This window comes from Fusarium vanettenii, assembly GCF_000151355.1.
Source record: "Fusarium vanettenii 77-13-4 chromosome 7 genomic scaffold NECHAsca_79_chr7_4_0, whole genome shotgun sequence".
NCBI lineage: Eukaryota > Fungi > Ascomycota > Sordariomycetes > Hypocreales > Nectriaceae > Fusarium > Fusarium vanettenii.
The window spans coordinates 52,209-72,948 of NW_003315810.1; the positions used below are offsets into that span (position 1 = coordinate 52,209).

The window sequence follows — 20,740 nt, forward strand, 5'->3', positions numbered from 1 at the left end:
CGAACTCTCAATATTGGGGACAAGAAGGGGAAAATGACACTTCAGCTTGATGAATTCATCGAGAACTGGCTCAATCAAATCGTCCCTTCCTTGTCGCGCCCCTCATCGGCTGTTGCGCCCTCGCGTGACGAGCAAGGGAGATCAACAAAGAGACGCAAGATCAGCCATCTCATCTCACCATCGCATTCTTCCAACGACTCAAAGACCCGGATACAGGTTTCAATGGATCCAAACAATCCAGGCACACCAGAAAACTCATCGAAGCGAAAGGAGCTTCACCCCGATGACCAACGAGACGATGAGCCTTTCGATGCCAACGAGACGCCACGGCCATCAAAGGCGGCCTCCAGCAGCGCCATCTTTAAGAACACGCCCAGTTTTTCCTCACAAAGTAATGCCAGCCAAACTTCAGGACGGAGCTCGCCGACTAGGGCCTTCCCAGTTCAAGGGTACAACAATAACCACCGTCTTGATTCTGTGACGATGAACCCAGATAATCGAGATATGCCTTCTGACTTGGCAAATATCTTGGATGACATGTACGATTTTTCGACAGCGAGGTCCATCATCCCTGATATTCTCAAGGTGAGTACTCGGACCATGTTGTTTTTCTGTATATCCTCACACCAGCTAGAGCGAGATTGGGAAGCAATCTGTAGGTGATCGGTCTCTCAGACGGCTTCGTAACGATGCCTACTACAGCTTGGCCACGGATGGCATGCCGCCTATGGACATGGCATCAGCCTCCAGACTCATGCTCACAGCCAGGAAGCTGGCTAAACGAGCTGGGCAATGCCATCACTTGCAATACGATGAAGCAGGGTGGAACAACTTGGTGCATACCCCCTTGCTTGACGCTGTGTTCAACGATGCAGACCCATATGAGACCCAGCTGGTTGACTTTTCTCCATGGTGCGTATCCCAGGCATACGAGGCTTGGCCTCTCACAATCGCTAACACGCACAGCATGACGGCATCAGTCAGCTCACGTTTCCACTACTTTCCCATCCCAGCTACCAAGGTAGACTACGTTCTCTATCTAGACGCAGACGCAGACGCGGAAGACGCCTGTACAAGTGATGCGATTGCCAAGCTTGAAGAAACGGCAGGGTCAGTCAACCACACGGCCTTCACGCCCCTGGCATCGCACCCCATCTCCCTCAGCATCGAGACTAAGAGGCATGGCGGGGACGGGAGAAGGGCCGATATTCAAATGGCAGCCTGGCAGGCCGCGCAATGGTCGTTCCTTGAGGCGCAGGCCGGAGGGGCGGTCGAAAGCCTGGCGTTTCTACCAGGAGTCATTGTGCAGGGGCATGAGTGGAAGTTTGTCGCGACGACGCGCAAGGATAACAAGACGGTAAGTACGCCTCCATTTAACGGCAGCACCTGCTAACTGGTTTCTACAGACACTATGGTCGAGCCACCAGTTCGGAACCACAATGACTTTGGCCGGCGTCTTCCAGATCATGGCTGGGATGCGGAGGCTTCGGAGGTGGTCAGTCGAGGTCTTTTGGCCTTGGTATAAGAAGCATGTTCTTCACTTGCATGAAGTAACGCAGGTTGAGTCTAGCAGCCGTGGATGAGCAAACCCCCATTCCTGGAACGCCGGACTACCTCACGTTTTCAATTTGACTACGGTCATGGATACGACACAAGGAGCATCCAAGAAGGTAGAAACTTCGCAAGACTTGGCTGTTTCACAAAGCTCATAATTATGAATTCACAGGCGCAAATATGCGTGAAGTCGCGTTCATTAGCCGAGCAGAGGGAGGGTCGTCTCATCTTGTTGTCACCGAAAGCACCACGCGGCTGTCTCAGGGCATGTATATTAATTCTCCTCCTCGTTGCTCCTCCACTGCCTAACAACCTCATACAGCCCATCATTGGAACCCACGTTACCCGGGAACACAACATAAGTTAGCCCTGGCCATTTTGAGGTGGCCTCATCGCATCGCCAGATGGGAACGCCTGGTGCAGCTTGGCCGAGAATAATGGCCCGTTTCATCCTCAAGCCCTTCGTCGCCATATCAGATGATGTTATACCTCCCTTCGCGATGATGTACCGGGGTTTTTGATGGAGCTTCTGGAGGAATGACATCAACGCTTTGGCAACTGTCGACCCGATATCCAAGCTCTCAACCGCGTCTTGGCCGACAATGAGCTTCCTACTCGTCATTACCAGGACATCTTGACCACGCCGGATCTCTTTGGAGGCGAGCCCAATGGCGCGTTGGATGTCTGCGTTGCCGTCTTCAGGGGACTTCAACAGCCGCTGCACATCCAATGTGATGGTGGTGATGGTATCACCAGCCTTCTTGATGAGCGCCTCCAGCTGTGCCGTTGTCTTGGGCACGTATGATCCAGCAATGACTAATCCTCCAAGCTTCCCTGATAAGCCCAGTTGCTGAGCAGACAGAGGAGGAATAGATGAGATGCCCAGTCGCGACGACACAAAGGCTGCGCCTGTACGGAAGATGAATCGCTTCCCTAGCTGAGACGCCTGAAGAAGGGCAGCGATGACGACATCCATATCCTCATCCGCAGCGGCGTTGATAACAAAGACCACTCGAGACGTTGCCTTGTTGAGCCTTTGCATGACTTGCTCGAGGACTGCATCTGGTCCACCAGTACGAATGGTGTCTAGATCAACCGATGCTATGTCCTGATGTGGAATCTGCCCTTGGCTCTTCTCGACGACGTAATCTCTCAGGTTAGAGCTCTGGTAACCGAACGTGGCATCTTTTGCGAACGGCGTTTCTGCAGCCGGAATCAATTTGTTATTCTCGCCCACGTAGTGAATATCGCTGATGGTATATCTTCCGCCCTGGAGGAAGAAGGGACATAGGATCCAGGCATCGGCAGGCCCAAGCACTTCTTCCACGGCCTCAGGCTCAAGAGGGAAGTGGCCTCTCAAGATGGAGTCGCCGCGAAGCACGATTTCATACGAAAGGCCGGTCTGTTGAGATGCAGATTGGAGATTGGTGCAGATTTCTATCATGAGCTCCCGAGCCTGTGGCGGGTGAAGCGCTCGCGAATTGGTCAGGATGAAGAAGCCACCGCCAGGGCCAACGGCTTCCAAAGTGGAGCTGATGCTTTGCACATCCCAGACTGTGAGGATGACGACATCGTGACAGGTCTGAGTTCCTGTGGGATCGTCGTCGAGGATAACCAGTATAGGGGTCTTGGTTGTAGGGTTACGAATGTCTGATCGGATCTTATGGCGGAGTTTCAGGCTCTCAGGCTTGACTGGAGGCAGTGATGAGAGGGTTGCATCCAGGTTGAGGACCCCTGAAACGGCCATTGTGTCTGAGGGGGATGTCGTTGGCGGAGCAGGGATTGTGAATGGCAGGGGTGAGATATGTTCAAGAGATATCGCAACAGGTTGTGAGCTGAAATAGACTAATAGTGGCAGATTAATTGATCTTGCTTGTGAAATTTTGTAGTACATCAAGTACGTTCGCATTGTCATACCAGACGGCGAGTCCAGCCCCAGAATCGCGCTGCTTCGCCAAGGATGGCGGGCTCGGTCATGGTTCCGACGCAGAGGGCATAACCGTTTTTGATTGGTCAGCATGTCATCATAACGGCCTTCGCGCCGATTGGTTGAATTCACCGAGACAACCAAGCTCAATGAGTCGCAAGGTCATTCAGGGGGACATATTAGCTACCAATCCGAAGAGGTAAGGATGTGCCATGTCTGTTAAATGTAACTTAGTAGAGCCATCGAATATCGTAGCCATGTAATGTAGGTGAATTAAGTGAGGGTCGAAGGCTAGGATTCCAAGTTGAGATTTACCATTTCCAAGTTAGAAATAGTGAGCTTTCACACATTCGCGTTAGCTGTTGTAAACAGTTCAAAGCCAGTCAAAATTGGTTTAAACAAATCACTCTCATCACTATAAGATCGAATTAGATGCTCTCTATCGCCCTTTGAGACCTAATTGAGGTCAACAATCTGGTGAAATGCACCTTGTAGGGTAGATTGAGCCGAAATGACGGGAAAGAAATGACCCAATTAGATCCCCCAAATTCAACCTGACTAATACATTCTCCCCCCATACCCCGTACCCCATACCCCGCATGGGTCTCCTGTGTGCGGCTGGTCATGCGGCTCATCCAGACTTTGTCGTCACACGTTCAAGTCTGTCTCAAATCACCAATGTCGAAGCGCTCCAGGGGCAATAGCAACCATGAAGTGCCCGAGGCCTCATTTGTACGTCCAAGACTGCTCTGTTCGTGACCTTGAGCCGATTGCTGACCTGGGTAGAACGCTCCTAAGAGGGTGGCAATAGGGGCACACCATGATCAGCCAGTGGCCCATATCTCCAGGAATATCAGGGCATGCACGACGTGTCGCAAGCACAAGGTACGGGAATGTCAGTTTCTGACAGAGAAAGGCCTTCATTGACGTTGAGTACAGATCAAATGCCTGATGGACGATACTGGACCACCATGTCGAAGGTGTACTGACAAGAAGCTCAGCTGCGTTGTGAGCAAGAACCTCCAGACTATTATCGACGAAAAGACAGAGTGAGATCCTATTTGTTAAGCGATGGAAATTGTACCTGACTTGATCAACGTAGACTATCAGAGGCGGTGCTGGCGGATCTGGAGTCCCTCCACTCAGCCGTCAAGGAAATGAGAAGCGCCGCAGGAATGCCCGACCTTCCACCACTTCGGATCTCACTTCTCTCAGAAGGCCGCGATTCATCAGCTTCGCAACCACCCATCGCTAACTTTCAGTATGCCTTGGATGATGTCAACGGGCCTTCCTGCGACAACTCGCCTAAGCTTACGCCAGAGGACGACCGGCTGCCACACGCCCCTATACATTCCCTGTACGCGTTGACAAAGATGAGGGCGCTGCGCTCGCCCGAAGACCCCAAGGACGGGCAAAGCAAGCCAATCGATGATTTCATCTCGCGAGGACTGATCCAACAAGCCGATGCAGAGCGTCTTTTTGCGCTCTACCGCGATCGACTTGATGGCTTCATCTACTCTATCGGATGCAGATACAAGTCCCTGGACGAACTACGGCGGAAAAGCTCGATTCTTTCCGCTGCAACCTTGACGGTTGCCGCCTTGCATGATCCAGACGCCGACAAGGTCTATGGAATTTGCAGCTCTGAGCTGCGCAGGCTGACCGAAAAGTCAATGCTTCAACGGTCAGGGGATCGAGATTATTTCAGAGCCCTTAGCATCGCCTCATACTGGCTAAGTGATCTATCGTGGACTCTGTCGGGCCACGCTATCCGACGAGCTACAGAGTGTAATGTCCACAACAGTTTCAGCCGGGCCATCAAGGAACAGACAGAAGATGCCATCGACTACGCCCGCATCTGGTCCATTCTCTTTATATGTGACCAGCATCTCGCCATACTCTACGACCGGCCCGCCATCATCCAAGATGAATGGTCGACGCAGGACTGGGAAGGCTTTCTACAGGCTCCGTTCGCCACAGCCCAGGATGAAAGGCTCATGAGCCAGGTTGAGCTGATGGGAGTCGTTAGGAGTGTCAGGCAACTGTTTGGACCAGACAAAGGCGAGACGATACCACGAGTCTATGTCAGCCAGATAGGCCATTATAACCGGCAACTGGATCAATGGATCGCAAAATGGACTACACGGCTGCCAGGTAAGTGTCAAGGTTGTCGGATCTTATGGAGGGAAACTGATCAGTTTTAGAGCAACATCCTGCCATTGGAGGGTTTCCTCGGAAAGGAGCCCTCCTTCACTTCCACTTCGCACAGCTATACCTCTTCTCTCACGTCTTTCGTGGTCAATCAGACGCGATTCCCGGTCATTTTCTCGACTCGGCATCAATGGCTGTCACCGCTGCATCGGCTATAATAGACATGCTCGTGACTGACCCTGACATCTCGTCTGGCATCGTCGGCATGCCATCTTACCTCATCTCTATGACGGCCTTTTGCTGCATGTTTCTGGCCAAGGTGGCCCACAAGTACGGCGACAACCTGATAAGACGCGACCAGGCTCGGGACAAGATTACCCAACTGATAGAGCACCTCCGTTCGCTGTCAATGGGGAAATGGCACTTGGCCAGCCTTATGATTGGTGGGCTCGAGAAGGTGTTGACGTTGCTTGCACCTACGAATGGAGTAGATGATGCCATCCTCGATGTGATCCTCAACGGTGACAGTAATCCTGGGTTTGGAGACGCAGTGGGTGTAGAGCATATGCTCCCGCGTGTGGATGGAAATCCGTGTCCGACCTGGGACACGACTTTCGGGCTCTCACCAATCTTTGGTTTTGATCCAGCATATCTTGATGTCGATGGGTATTTGCAGTCAATAGCTATGTTTTCCAACGGCGAAACACAGTAATGATTCTGTAACTTCTGTACAAATATCAATGTTGGGTCAAAAATGGGAATCTCTATTTATACTTTCTATGCCTTAGTCTGACCAACCATTCTACATGCCTTGAATGTTCCTCGGTCGGTACTCGCTCTCGAGATACTCCAGCTCCTCGGCCGTGAACTGGATCTTCAGCGCATCTACAGCCTCCTTGACTCGTTTCTCCGAGTTCAGCCCCAAAATGGGCCAGCAACCCTTCTGCAGCACCCAGGCCGTCGCGACTAGGGCCATGCTGACTCCTTTATCAGCTGCCACCTTTTGCACGCGATTCACAATCTCCAAGTTGGCATCGGCGAACCACGCGTCCTTCTTCTTGTCCATTTGGCTTCGCAGGGACTGTCCTTCGGTGTTGCCTTCTGAGGGAAGGGGCTTGGCGAGGAGCCCTCTTGCGATGGGGCTCCAGGGGATGACACCGACTCCTAAGAGGTGATGGTCAGTATGAGCTACGCTATCGTTGAAAGCGAGGTGCACGTACCGGTAGCTTGGCAGAAGGGGAGCATCTCGCGCTCCTCTTCGCGGTAGAGGAGGTTATAGAAAGGCTGCATGGAGATAAACTCGGTCCAGCCGTTGGATCGAGCGATGTACTGCAGTCGTGCAAATTCCCACGTGTACATAGACGAGGCGCCGATGTAGCGGACCTTGCCGGACTGGACTACATCGTGCAGGGCTCTCATGATCTCTTCAGGCGGGGTCTCACGGTCCAGACGATGGATCTGAAGTACGTCTATGAAAAGTAAGCTGGAAAGGGCCTGTGTATGGCCGATTTGTTCATACCGATATAGTCTGTGCCAAGCCTCTCCAGGCACTTGTCCACAGCGTGGAAGACGTGCTTCCGGCTCAAGCCCATCTGGTTGACCAAAGGCCCATCGTTGACGCTGGGCGGCCTGGAGTCATCGTCCATGACAGGGTTAAAGATCTTGGACAAGATGACCACCTTTTGCCGGGGAATGTCGAACTTCTTGAGCGCCTTGCCCACGATGACTTCTGACTTGCCGTTTGAGTAGGTGTCTGCCGTGTCCCATGTGTTGATGCCGCTGTCATACGCAGCCTTGAGCAGTTCGAGTCCTTGCTCCTCGTCTAGCGTCCATGGTGAGCTCTCCCAGTTGCTTGAGCCAAAGGTCATGCATCCAAGAATGATCTTGGAGATCTTGAGACCGGTGTTGCCAAGGCTAGAGGAAGATCGGGTTAGTGAGGCTGCATGGGGAGATGCTGGATAGAATCGTGCTCACCGTGTGTACTCCATTTTAGTTTGTCAGCTGGATGTGATGTGATGATGACTACTCCAAATCTATCTTCCTGGCATCATTTACTGCTTTTTATCTTGTCAATCCTCCCCGCTCGCCATGTCTCATCGTCGATGTGACCGAGTAGGGTCGAGTGGGTACCCCCGCATCAACTCCTCGTGAGGCCATCCCCGGGGGTTGTGGAGGGTCGGCCTACTCTCCGGTTGGCTGTGGCTTGTGAGGAGAACCATGTCGCCCTCGGAAACATGTACGCGGCCGAAGAAGTGGGGTATTCGGAAAGTGAAACGGAGACGACCACGGGACAAGTTGGTCAAAAGATCAAGCTTTTAAGGTGGTCAAGACCATGCGAGTCTGATACTAGTCACGGTAAAGCCGATCATTACACGAGGCCAAGTTGATTACGACACTTGTTCAATTTTAAACCTTCGTCAGCATTCAAATACCATGACACCCAACGTTCAGAGCACTCCGATTCCCGCAGCGACAGTTCAGTCCCATGCATCAAACTTGCTTCAACTGCCAGACAAGACGCTACTATGCGCCTGGTTTGGTGGCTCGCAAGAGGGTCTACCAGACATCAGCATCTGGCTCTCTCGTCTGGAGCCGGGTTCATCGTCCTGGGCTTCTCCCAAGAAAATCTCCTACGAGGAGAACAGGAGCTGCCAGAACCCAGTCCTATTCAGGGTGCCAGACAGCGGCGAGATATGGCTACTTCATACCTCACAAGATGCTGGAAATCAAGACGGGGCGTACGTCTTGGTTCGCAAATCATCCGACCAGGGCATCACCTGGTCTGAGGCCAATCAGCTTCTCCCGGGAAAGACGGGCATCTTCACCCGCCAACCTATCGTCATATTAAAGGATGGGACCTGGGTCTTACCAGTCTTCTACTGCCGAGGCACACCTGGTCATCGATGGATTGGAAACGATGACATCTCGGGAGTCTTTTACTCAAAGGACGGCGGTAAAACCTGGAATGAGAAACAGTTCCCGGACAGCTCCGGTGCCGTGCACATGAACATAGTGCCTCCAGCTTCTGAAAAGTCTCTTTGGGTTGCTTTATACCGCAGCCGCTGGGCAGACAACGTCTACCGCTCAACCTCCACCAACGGCCTTGACTGGGCAAAGCCGGAGGCTCTCACTCTACCAAACCCCAACCGCGGCATCTGTGCCGCCCGCCTTCGGTCTGGAAAGTTGGCCATTGTATTCAACCGATCTGCTGCTTCTCCAGACTCGTTGAGACGGGAAGGGCTCTACGATGATATCACTCCTGAAGATGATAAACGACCAAACCAGGTTGCAGTTGGCCAGAAGAGTGCGATATGGGGAACCCCTCGAAAGGCGCTCACGGTTGGCGTGTCGGATGATGATGGTCTGACATGGACTGAGCGTGTGTTGGAAGATGGCGATGGGTTCTGTGGGACGAATAGCTCCACGGGGAAGGAGAATAGGGAACTGAGTTACCCGAGTATTCTCATACAAGACGGGGACGGCCCAGAAGTCACACACATTGCGTTTACATTTCACCGTCAGTTTATCAAGCATGTCAGGATAGATGATATTGAGGGGTGGGTTAAGGGTTAGAGCTGAATTTCCGATGAGTTTCTCGCGTACGAGATGAGCCAATGCACAAGGCTGATCGGCCAGAACCCAACGCCAATGGTTGTAATTTCATACTACGATCATTTACGATATTTTCAAGTGTTAAGCGCTATAGGTCTGGCCTGATATGCCATTACTTATTACTGCATTGCATGCCAAGTGAAGGCGAATGCTCGAATGAGAATAGCTCCTCTACCAGCACTGATCAGTGTCAATGTGCCATTGCCAACATGTATATGCCCCAGCTGTTACTGTGGGATCTGAATCTTAGAGTTGTAAACTGTAGACAGCTCATTCATGGACCGAGAACATCACACGCTACTCTGTAGTTGAGGTCAAGGTAACATGAAGTTGACGCTTGATTGGATCAATCCAAGTCGTTGGGCGGAGAGTGGTGAACCCCAGCCAATCGGACACAAGACCGCACCCCGCGATATTGGACCCAAGGACCACAGGCCGTCGGCCGAGACGAATGACCAAGGCCTTCCATATCCCTAGGCCACTGGTAACATAATGTCCTAGTTAAAAACACAAGGATCTTATACAACGATTCCCGAATAACCATCACCCCTCATCAAGCACTCAATCACGTTTACATCGTCTCATCAACTTCCCCAAGTATGGCACAAAACATCCTCATCACCGGCGCCGGTGGCTTCATTGGCCAAGAGCTGATCACATCTCTTGTCGCCAGCTCAAACCCCAACGACAAATTCACGCTCACCGACATTGCCCCTCCAGCCATCCCATCCAAAGTATCACAAGATGCCCATCGTATCACATCCCTCGCTGCGGATCTCACCGACCCGTCAGCCATCTCAAAACTCCTCTCTCAATCGTACACCCATGTCTATCTACTCCACGGGTTGATGTCTGGCGGTGCCGAGGCAAACCTCGACCTTGGAATGAAGGTCAACTTCGATTCCATCAGAAACATCCTAGATGAGCTGAGGCGTCAGCATCCCGGGACGGCAGTCGTATTTGCCAGCTCATGCGCCATCTATGGAAAGGCCGAGATTGTTCGCGAGTTTGAGACGCTACCGCAGCCTAAGAGCTCGTATGGTATGGAAAAGATCATGATCGAGCTTCTGTTGAATGACTTTTCTCGTCGTGGGCTTCTTGATGGTCGGATCGTGAGACTTCCGACTGTTGTCGTCAGGCCCGGAGCTCCGTCTGCCGCTGCCTCAAGTTTCGCCTCGGGAATTATCCGCGAATCACTAAAGGGCATTCGAAATACCTTGCCTGTGAGTCGGGATCTTGAGCTTTGGGTATGCGGCCCGGCAACGGTGGTCAAGAACCTTGTCAAGGTGAAAGACATCCCAGCTGAGAAGTTTGGTGATTCACGGGTCGTGAATCTACCTGGAATCACAGTCAGCGTTCAAGAAATGCTAGACGCTCTTAAAGCCGTTGGTGGTGATGAAGCCCTCGCTCAAATCGAAGAGCAGAGGGATCCGTCTATTGAAGCAATTGTAGGAAGCTGGCCCGCTAGGTTTGACGTTTCAAGAGCTTATGGGCTTGGCTTGGCAGAGCCAGAGGGGATCTTGGAGACTGTGCAGGCGTTTTATGCCACGCTGAACTAAACCACGGCATTATTCCATAGAACTGGGATTAGCTGAATGAAAAGGCGTCCAGGATAACCTGAACACTGTGTCTATGTTTATTACTAGCAAGTTTGTTGAGCAAGGAAAGTCATAGTTACATGAGATATAGAAAAAGATTCATAACTTTATTCTACACTGAATCTCAATATAGTAACAGTTCGAAGATGCTATGTATGTCGGCATCTCTCGGTGGCTTCTCCAAAATCTACTGTGTGATGCCTTAAAAAATGCAACCCAATCTAACCGGCTCCATAATCTACAACTTGGATACTTGTCGTCTTGGGCTTTCCTCCTCGTCAGAAACAACTAGGTGGTTCACGTCTAACGTGTTGACCAGACGAGGTCTTGCTTCTTCAAAACTGGTGATACCGCACAACCTCATCGAAGTTTCAAGTTCATCTTTCAAAACTGTTGGGTGTTAGCATCATGCTGTTCCATGGTTTTGAATGAGGCTAAACATACTGTGCGACAAATGCTCGGCTCCATCTTGGCCGAAGAGGAGCGAGTATAAGAATGGCCGACCGATACCGACGGCCGTTGCTCCAAGGGCAATTGCTTTGAGAATATCAGATCCCCGCTCAAAGCCGCCGTCGATGTAAACCTCGAGTTGATCAAACACCTCAGGGCAGTTCTTCCGCAGCTCAAGGAGAACGAGAATGCTGGCCTGGGATCTAAGCAAGCCAATTAGGTTAGCACATTGCCAATTTCATGAATTGAAGTTGACTTACCCATCGAGGGACCGACCACCGTGGTTGCTAAGTAATACGCCTTCCATGCCGTATTCGACAGCTTTCTTCACATCCTCTGCGGTCTGAACCCCCTTTAGAATAATGGGGACGCCGCCACTTGCCTCACGGATCCAAGCCAGATCCTCCCAAGAGAGTGACTTGTCGATGTATTGGGCCATGAGACGACCGAACCCGCTCCCCTTCTTATCCTTGCTACTTTCACTCCCACTGATAGCTGACTTGACTGTGCCTTCCTGGGCGGCGCGCTCATCAGCTTCACGCTTACCGGGGACAGGTGCGTCGACTGTCACGAAGATGGCTTTGACACCGAGCTCGCGGACAGTTTTGAGAAGCTCCACCGTCTTTTGGTGATCTGAGTTGACGTAGAGTTGGAAGAAGAAGGGCTGTGAGGGTGGAGCTGCTTTGACGATTGAGCGTAGTGAGTAAGATGCGTTACTGGAGATCTAAAACATGTTAGGACATTAATCCGAGTAAGAAAGCTAGTTGTACCAAGAGCCGTGGGGGCTTACACATTGGATGATGCCTTCGTTGGCTGCAGCTTGAGAAAGGGCAAGTTCTCCATCCGGGTGAGCAAGTCTACCCATAGCAGCTGGGGCAATGAAGAATGGGGCTGAGCATTTGAAACCCAGAATGCTCCTCTCGAGGTTGATGTTGGTGACATTCCTCAAGATCCTGGGCCTGATCATGATTCTTCGGACTAGTTCCTTATTGTTTTTGAGCGTCACTAGGTCTGTTGCCGCCGAGGAGTAAAATGCCCACGTCTTGGCCGTGAGTCCCCTCTTGGCGGCCTGTTCAAAGTCCGGGGCACTGAGGATGGAGTCAAGCGAGTCAAAGGAAGTCTCCGTCTCGGGTGCAGATGAGGCCTTGCTAGTAGTGTCTGGCGATGTGGGTTCCTGTTGAGTAATTTGAGATGCGGTTACAACTGCATCTGCCGTTGGAGTCTCAAGGTAGCCAATTAGCTTGTCATCCGACAGCTCCTCAATAATATCCGGGGCATGCACGCCATCATAGAGTCCCGTGGCATCAGACCCAGCATGTTCAAGAAGGACTGGCAGATTATGTCAGAATAACAGTGATTTTTGAGTACAAAAAACACTTACTTTCTGGTCCACCGGGGTGCTCCTCGATAAAGTCGGTAATGTCCCAGACTTTAGAGTGGATAGCGATCCAACAGTCTGTCGATGTATTGTGCTTTCTGAGGTCGTTCAGTGAGATTGTCACTTTGGACCCAGTTGGCACATCCATGGTTGTTGACGAGCCGTGCTGCTTGAAGATACACAAACGAACGAGAATGTTTGAAGAGAAAGTCTCAGCTGACTGATCTGGCGATAAAACGGAGTGAGCCTCCAAAGAAAGAGGAACAAAAACTACTAAGAATTGTCATGAGGTTCAATTGTGGCCAGAGGCAAAGGGCGCCGGGATCAGCGTTCCATTTGCCCCCATCCCCGGACACACCAAAATCACGGTCATGTTTCCCATTGGACGATGAGCTTCATCGGTCTTGGTTCCGAAACCACCCCAGACTTCCCCCACTGATCTCATACTGTAGACTAGTTAGTTCGGTGCGCACGACTCGCCGTGGACAAACCCTTGCTTCAGACTCGTATTTTATTCGCGCCAGAACAAAACAAGAAGACCGATCATTCATCACTGGGACATCATTGACCACATTCCCTTATCTCTACCACCCTAGTCTCTATTCACTCTTCACCAGCATTCACAACAATGAACAGAAGCACCATCCAGCCCAAGGCCAAGCCCCTCCCCGCAGGAGTCTACACTCCAGTGGTTACCCTCTACAAGGCCGGCGATGCGAACCAATCCGTGGACCACGAGGCCATGTTCACGCAATGCCAGGCCCTGATCAAGGCAGGCATGCATGGCCTGGTGTACCTGGGCACCAACGGTGAGCTCGCTCTTCTCACGCGCGACGAGCGCAAGGCCATCCTCGAGAACGTTTCTCGTGCGGCCTCTGAGACCGGCGGCTCTGAATATCCTCTCGTGGCCGGAATCTCGGCGCAATCCACATACGAGACTATCCTCAACGCCAAGGACGCTGCCAGCGCCGGCGCCAATTTTGCCCTTCTCCTGCCGCCTAGCTACTGGGCCAAGGCTCTTCCTTCTCCCGCCCTTCTCGCCTACTTTCGCGAGGTTGCAGATCAGTCCCCAATTCCTATCGTGATATACAACTTCCCCAATGTCACGTCGGGTATTGATCTGGACTCGGATCAGTTGGCTGCTTTGGCCACCCATCCAAATATTTCAGCAGTGAAGCTGACCTGTGGAAACGTGGGTAAACTTACACGTTTGACAAGTCTCTTCTCACATGAGCAATTTGGTGTTTTTGGCGGCAGCAGCGATTATCTACTGCCGACGCTGCAGGCTGGTGGAAGTGGCTGCGTGACGGGAATGGGTAACGTCTTCCCTTGGTCTACTTCAGCAGTCTACGACTTGTGGAAGGCTGGGAAGGTGGACGAGGCCAAGAAGCTTCAGGATGTGGTAGCCCACGCAGAATGGGCTTGTAAGAAGGGAATTGCCTGTACCAAGTACGGTGCGTGGCATTTCTTCGGCCGTAAGATCGGCGTGGATCAAGAGTCGTCTTGGGAGATGCGACGGCCATATCAGCCGTTGGACGAGAAGATGAAGACCTGGAGTCTTGATACACTTGGAGTTTTGGCGAATATCGAGGAGAAGCGGTCTATATAGATAACCCAACTTAAGTAGAAATGGCACCTTTTGATACTTGCCTTCCGACACCAAACTTTTGCTAGGCGCCATGCTTGCCATCTAATTTCCAATTACGATGTCACTTCTCTTAATGTGCTAACCTTTGTCTTGTCCCTCCTTGGCTAGCGGTCAGCACCACAGCCAAGTCTAGATTCGGGTGGCATAGGAGACGGCAAAAGCCCCGCGCACCTACAAAACCCAACGTTTACTGATGTGGTTGGAGAGTCTGGTTCCGTATATAGTCGCGGGGTATTCAACAGCATGATTGTGTACATGGACAGATGTATGGTGTACTCATTGCTTGAAAGACATTTAACTTCTTAGATGTCCGTACCTAAGCTGCATCCTGCGTATCCTCAAAAGCCGCGATGTATTTCCTCGAATGTAAATCAGAATAAGCCATTAACCCGAGAGCCACCTTAGAACTCCTCTACAGCCTCCCCACTCCTCACAAGCTGTATTTAAAGAGAGGGCTACGGTCACCCATCGACTCAAGCTCCTCATTCGTATACCTCTCCCGAATCTCGGCCTCAGTGAGCTTTGCCCGCTTCTTGTTCAAAGACATGAGGGCCGTCTCGAGAATGACGGCACTCAAGATACCACCGATAGCAAAGCCCAAGGATGCGCCATAGCCAGTGGTGTACTTGGGCTTCTCATTGTCCTTGTAGATGTAGCTGCCATAGATACCGCCAATGGTGCCGGCGCAGTTGAGATACGCGATGCTAATGGCACGCCTCGTGGGGAGTGGGTTGTTGTCGATGTTCCACGCGCTGACGCCGGGGAGAATGGGGTACATGCCAGCACAGGCGAGACACACGGCGAAGTAGCAGGCGCCAAGGTTCTCTTTGATGAACTCGGCCTTGGCCATCAAGATGGAGAAGGCAATGAGGACACAAGTCTGGGGACCGATGAGGAAGGGCATTCTCCACTTGAACTTGTCGGCGCAGCGGGCCAAGAGGTACGAGGAGATTGCGCCACAGAAGTAAGGCGGGATGGTCATGAGCTGGGCGTTGCTGGAGGTAAAGCCCATGCCCTTAGTGATGGAGGGCATGGAGAATTTGAGGCCGTAGTTGGGTGCAGCGTTGGACCAGGAGCAGACGGTGAGGAGGTAGACCTTCCAGTCCTTTACGACAGCCCACAAGGCGCCCTTGTCAGTCTTCTCACGGTACTCGCCCGAGTTGGTGACGCGTCGAGTGGCTTGGCGCAGAATGAGGTATCGCTTCTCTTCGTCGGTGAGCCAGCTAGAGAGTTCGGGAGAGTCGACAAGAAGGAACCAGGTAGCGAAGGCGCCGAGGACGGTAAATATTCCCTCAATGATGAAGATCCACCGCCATCCTTCGATGCCGCCGACGCCGTCGAGCTTCGCGATAGCATATGCGAAGAGACCGGAAAAGGCACCACCCGTGGCTGCTGAGGTATAGAGGATAGCGACTCGGGTCTGCGTCTCGTTGGGGAGGAACCACTTGGAAATGATCAAGATGGCACCAGGGAAGAAGCCGGACCTGGAAACCTGGTTAGTGTTTGATCGCTCAGCGGCATCAGTCACGGCAAAACTTACTCGAACAAGCCTAGAAGAGTGCGGACGGCGAGTAACTGGCCAAAGTTCTGAATGAAGCCTGTGGAAATAACGATTCCACCCCAGATGAGCATGATGCCTGCCATGTACTGGGATGGTTTGCGGAACTTGTCAAGAATCATGTTGCTGGGAACCTCGCCGAGGATGTCTTTGTTATCAGTCAGTCATGTTTGATCCGATATAAAGGTGTGTGGTCTAGCATACAAGGAATGAAGTAAATGGACAGGGCAATGTTGTACTGATCGCCCGTCATGCCAAGATCAGGAAGCATTCCTTCGATCTTTGCGTTCCCGATGTTGGCCTTGTCAATGTACGCGACGAGATAGAGGATGACGAGAATGGGCATGAGGCGCCACTATCCCATAGTTAGTATCAGGGCAATGCTCACAGCAAGAACAGCAAGAACTCACGTCAACTTTGGTCAGCAGCTTCTTTCTCTTGTCCTCGGGAAAGTCCTGCACAAAAGCGAGTTCCTCATCGGTGAGGCCGCCTCGGTTGGAGACTTCTTCATGGACCACGTCGGCCTTGGAGCCAATCGCCTCCAAGTCCTTCTCGCCCGAGATGTCGCTTCTGCGAGACATTTTGGACGAATCTTGGACGCAGAGCTGTGAAGTTGTGTGTAGCAGAAGAGGTAATGGAGAAGTGTGGAGGGTTGTATTGGAGAAGACCTCTGCTGATGAAGTTCTGTGAAAGTCTGTATGGGGGAGCCATCAACATATATGCATCAGGTTGTGCTTGAATCAAGGTCAGAGAAGGTGGCGTTCGTCGGTGATGGATGGCCAGTCTGGAGAAATGGCGGGGGCACTAATTGCCGTCGAACAACGGGGTCTGGGGAAGGCGACGAGTGCGGGGAACCCTGGATCATGGCCCGACTGAATGTCACTAGACTTTCCGTATCCTGAGAAGCCATACACCCGGAAGCCAGCCTAGCCAAGCCAGGAACAGGGTATGATGGTCCCCACTACCGGAATTCACCAGTGGGAACGATCACCGACGAACTGGATGCTGTGGTCTCCCCTGAAGTATGCCTGGAAAGATGACCTGTTGGTGGCCCGGAAACAAGACCGAGTGAGCTATCTGCAAGAAACACTGAAGCCTACTATCGAGAACGGGCTAGCATGAGAACGAGATTCAAAGTCACGAGTCATGTCTAATTTGGCAACTGGGGTAATCTCTGCCGAGTCAATGAGCTCCAGCAATGTGATACAAATCATGTTGTCATTGGCCTTCTGTGGTTTCTTGCAACCTTTCGGGAAGCGAAGACCTAGTCATTTTTGGTATCATCATCGACGACTCCTCGAAAAGAGGCCACCAGCCACAACGACAAAAAGCCATAGTTTAGTGACGACTTGGAACAACAGTGTCAATGAGGCGCACTTGGGTTAGCAAAGGCCGAGAGAATCAGGACACATAAAATATTCTTGTGTAGTACCCAGTTGCTCTTCAATTCATTTGGACGTTGACCTAAATACAGGTCATGACCACATGTTAAGACTATCTTCACACGCACTTGGAAATAACAAACTTGAGTACCCTTACGAGTTGATTGCTAAGGATATATAAAAGATCGATATTCAGCTTGACGAGCTGAGGGCCAAAGTGTTCTTTGTAATAGTTGAAGACCGGCCCTCGATGGGATACCTGAGCTAGAAGCCCATACTACACCTCGTATCTGATAGATGTAGTGGTATAGTATCCGTGAAGTGTTATTTTCTCAGGCTTCGGCAAGGTTGGATAGCGCTGGGAGGCTTCGGGTTTCTCGAGGCCGGCGTTGCACGGAACTACCATCTACAGGGCTAATTTCGCATTAAAAAACTTAGTGGCTACGTCGTATGGCCCTGACTAGCAATCATCGTCCAAGTATCACGCCCGGAAACGTAATTGAAATATTATTATCTTTTCTTACACTGTCACTCCTCCTTCCACCCTCTCCGTCCACGCCAACATGGCACTCGGTGCGATGCAGACCTTCCTAAGCTATGACCTCTGAGATATCGGCTGATTCCCGTTCCTAGAAACCGCGAGCTTAGCCGCTACTATCTACGCTAGGGGATATATATGAATGCCAAGTTCAACATACGCGATGACCTGAGCGCCCTTTTTAATATATGGAAAGCCAGCCGTTACTTTGCGCGAGCAGGTAAGGTATCCCCACTATAATAGGACTCTAGCTTACCCGATATAGAAAAGGAAAACCGCTTCTCGGTATGGTATATTGCCGATGCGGCTTTTAAGAGACACGATTAGCAAAGAGCTATATAGACCCGCTAGGAATTGCTCTCCTTCTAAGAATGTTACTTACGAATTATTCAATTCGTAAATTAGCATTGGCCCAGACGATTATTTAGCAATATATATAAATAATAGTATTAACTTTATTTTAATATAGTTTATAGTAGTCTATATTAGAGCCTACCCGGTATTTCTTAATTATATTCTTAAGAGCGACTTTCTATTATATTACTTATAGATTTATAAGCCTAAGCTCCTTCTTATTAGTCCCTATAAGGACTATCTAGAATAGATATATCGAGAGGGGGACGAAATTAGAGATATAGGGATTAAAACTATCCTATTAGGTATAATAGCTTAGGATTAAGTCTCTTCTATGCCCTCCGCCATTCCTAATAGCTCTTATCTAGACTATGTAACTAGAGAAACACTAGTTATCTTAATATATACTAGGTAAGACTTCTTTACCCCGCGCTAACTTATTAGAGCTAAGAGATATATAATAGAACTATAAGAATACTAAAAGTATATCCCCTTATATATTACTAGATTCTAATATTAGGGGCTTACCTTAAACTACTATATAGAAGTATTCCGGGGCAATATTACTAATATAACCCTATGCTAATATATTACGGCACTAATAGTATTACTTCTTTTAGAATTCTTCTTTTTAATATCGGCATTACTTTAACTCCTAAGTTCTCTATCTTATAATTCTAAATAAATATCTATAAGTCTAGCGCTACCTACTTAGCTTATATAGGCGAGATAGTATATTATCTTATTAATTCTCCGCTATATCCCTTAGAGAGGGAGTATAAGCTAATATATGTCTATAGGAATAAATTAAAGCTAGATATCTAAATATAATTCTATGACGGTATAGTTAGATCTAAGGGATAAACCGGTTATACTAGGTTTATATTAGCAGGGGATTATTAGTATTATCTTAAATAAGGTATAAGTTATATCTAGTAATATACTTAAGGGTATTAAGTATAACTAAGTTATATTAATAACTAAGGTAGCTATTATATAAGAAAATATAATAAATATATTCTATATATTTCGGCTTCTTTAAGTAAAGCTAATCGCGCATAGGTATAATATTATTCTAAGACTAATATAATCTAGGAATAATATTAGTCCTTAGTATATTAATCTTATTATAATTAATAATCTAGGACTCGGGATTTATAGGGACTATATAATATAGCCGCGAGGGTTATAATATAATATCTCCCCTCTATTAGGTCTTATCCTTAAGACCTATATACCCTTATCTTCCTAGTTTTATTCTTAATGCGTCTTAACTTAGACCTTTTATTATTATATCGCATAATATCTAATTATATCTCTAAATAGTCTTCCCGTAAGGATAAGGAAATTAATATATTTACCCTCTCTATTAAGTTTGCTAACGAGGAGGCTAATATACCTTATACTTATTACTTCTATTTAGGCAAGAAATGCCTAATATCTATGGATTTTATTTGCTATAGTAAGTATATTTATAGTAAAAAGTCTTATAATAATATTTATATAATATTATCTTATAAGTCTAACCTTTTATATTCTTCTTATTATAATCTCTATTTTTAATATTATTTTATAGTTATTAATTTAATAAAATAAGAGAGGAAATTAGAGGTAAATAAAGGTAAAATTAATAATAATCTATTAAAGCTTTATAAGGAGATAGCTATATTATAGTCTCGCCTATTAGCTATTATGGGCTATTTATTGCGTATTTATAAGATCTAAGCCTAGGTAAAAGAGAAGTATTTAAAAGCTATTTATTAAGGTCTCTAAGAGGTAAAGTAATAGGATAATATCTTATTTATATTAAATACTTATAAAGATATTATTATTTATGACCTTTAGTTTAATTATATCCCTAATAATATTAATTAGGTATCTCTTAGTCTAGGTAATAACTTTCTTAATATTTTATTTTTATTTAATTTAGGTATTATTAATAGAAATTCTTTAGAAAGTATTATATATCTATAAGGTATTCTAGTAATTCTTATATATTTTTAGAGTCTAAGTAGTCCTTTTATTTAATAAAATATATTATTTTATTATTAATTTTATCTATATTAAAGATAGCTTCTATAATATATTTTTCTAATCTATTAATTTTAGTTTCTAATTTATTATTAATTTTAACTTAGATAATATTTTATATTAATTTAAGTAATAAAATATAAAAAATTAAATAGAGCTTAACCTTAGGTAATAAATTTAATTTATAATTATATTTTGAGATTTTTTATTTAATTTTATATAATCTAATATATTTATAATTAAATTTCTTATTTTATTATTTTATTTTAATATTATTTTATTATAAAGTAAATTATATCTCCCTCTAAGAAGATTAATCCCTTAATTTCTTTTTTATTAATATAATTTATTATTTTATTTCTAATAAATTTAAGTTCTATTCTTATTTCTTTATATAGATTCTTTAGCTAATTATTAATAAAGATTACCTTAGGATTAATAATAATATCTTATATTTATTAATATATATCTAGCATAAATCTAAAGTTAATATAGGCTAATATAATCTTTATACTTTTATTTATAGCTATATTATAGGCTAGCTAGGCGGCTAATAGCT

At 48.0% G+C, this 20,740-nt stretch overlaps 10 protein-coding genes across 10 annotated transcripts; 5 read left to right on the forward strand and 5 right to left on the reverse strand.

The window, feature by feature from the left end:
- Positions 1-33: 33 nt before the first annotated feature.
- NECHADRAFT_82283 (uncharacterized protein) lies at positions 34-1,583 on the forward strand (the record flags this gene model as incomplete). Its single annotated transcript, XM_003040118.1, has 3 exons — positions 34-585; positions 635-1,357; positions 1,407-1,583. The coding sequence occupies 3 exons, from the start codon at positions 34-36 to the stop codon at positions 1,581-1,583; spliced, it is 1,452 nt and encodes a 483-aa protein (XP_003040164.1).
- A 245-nt stretch (positions 1,584-1,828) lies between these two features.
- On the reverse strand, positions 1,829-3,301 carry NECHADRAFT_44532 (uncharacterized protein; the record flags this gene model as incomplete). The annotated part of the gene is made up of 1 exon (XM_003040131.1): positions 1,829-3,301. One exon carries the CDS (start codon positions 3,299-3,301, stop codon positions 1,829-1,831), a length of 1,473 nt encoding a protein of 490 aa, XP_003040177.1.
- A 1,116-nt stretch (positions 3,302-4,417) lies between these two features.
- NECHADRAFT_44528 (uncharacterized protein) lies at positions 4,418-5,685 on the forward strand (the record flags this gene model as incomplete). The annotated part of the gene is made up of 2 exons (XM_003040119.1): positions 4,418-4,530; positions 4,584-5,685. Coding segments are annotated over 2 exons (1,215 nt in total), but the record flags the coding sequence as incomplete, so codon positions are not given.
- A 749-nt stretch (positions 5,686-6,434) lies between these two features.
- NECHADRAFT_94802 (uncharacterized protein) lies at positions 6,435-7,620 on the reverse strand (the record flags this gene model as incomplete). The annotated part of the gene is made up of 4 exons (XM_003040132.1): positions 6,435-6,796; positions 6,853-7,101; positions 7,152-7,546; positions 7,607-7,620. The coding sequence occupies 4 exons, from the start codon at positions 7,618-7,620 to the stop codon at positions 6,435-6,437; spliced, it is 1,020 nt and encodes a 339-aa protein (XP_003040178.1).
- A 445-nt stretch (positions 7,621-8,065) lies between these two features.
- Positions 8,066-9,205, forward strand: NECHADRAFT_44471 (uncharacterized protein; the record flags this gene model as incomplete). The annotated part of the gene is made up of 1 exon (XM_003040120.1): positions 8,066-9,205. The coding sequence occupies one exon, from the start codon at positions 8,066-8,068 to the stop codon at positions 9,203-9,205; it is 1,140 nt and encodes a 379-aa protein (XP_003040166.1).
- A 638-nt stretch (positions 9,206-9,843) lies between these two features.
- On the forward strand, positions 9,844-10,803 carry NECHADRAFT_44493 (uncharacterized protein; the record flags this gene model as incomplete). Its single annotated transcript, XM_003040121.1, has 1 exon — positions 9,844-10,803. The coding sequence occupies one exon, from the start codon at positions 9,844-9,846 to the stop codon at positions 10,801-10,803; it is 960 nt and encodes a 319-aa protein (XP_003040167.1).
- A 277-nt stretch (positions 10,804-11,080) lies between these two features.
- Positions 11,081-12,400, reverse strand: NECHADRAFT_44492 (uncharacterized protein; the record flags this gene model as incomplete). Its single annotated transcript, XM_003040133.1, has 4 exons — positions 11,081-11,232; positions 11,287-11,495; positions 11,553-12,016; positions 12,083-12,400. Coding segments are annotated over 4 exons (1,143 nt in total), but the record flags the coding sequence as incomplete, so codon positions are not given.
- Positions 12,401-12,514: 114 nt separating this feature from the next.
- On the reverse strand, positions 12,515-12,788 carry NECHADRAFT_9645 (uncharacterized protein; the record flags this gene model as incomplete). The annotated part of the gene is made up of 2 exons (XM_003040134.1): positions 12,515-12,621; positions 12,674-12,788. Coding segments are annotated over 2 exons (222 nt in total), but the record flags the coding sequence as incomplete, so codon positions are not given.
- A 510-nt stretch (positions 12,789-13,298) lies between these two features.
- On the forward strand, positions 13,299-14,279 carry NECHADRAFT_82289 (uncharacterized protein; the record flags this gene model as incomplete). Its single annotated transcript, XM_003040122.1, has 1 exon — positions 13,299-14,279. One exon carries the CDS (start codon positions 13,299-13,301, stop codon positions 14,277-14,279), a length of 981 nt encoding a protein of 326 aa, XP_003040168.1.
- A 469-nt stretch (positions 14,280-14,748) lies between these two features.
- Positions 14,749-16,457, reverse strand: NECHADRAFT_44514 (uncharacterized protein; the record flags this gene model as incomplete). The annotated part of the gene is made up of 4 exons (XM_003040135.1): positions 14,749-15,802; positions 15,859-16,024; positions 16,081-16,231; positions 16,293-16,457. 4 exons carry the CDS (start codon positions 16,455-16,457, stop codon positions 14,749-14,751), a joined length of 1,536 nt encoding a protein of 511 aa, XP_003040181.1.
- Between the last annotated feature and the right edge of the window lie 4,283 nt (positions 16,458-20,740).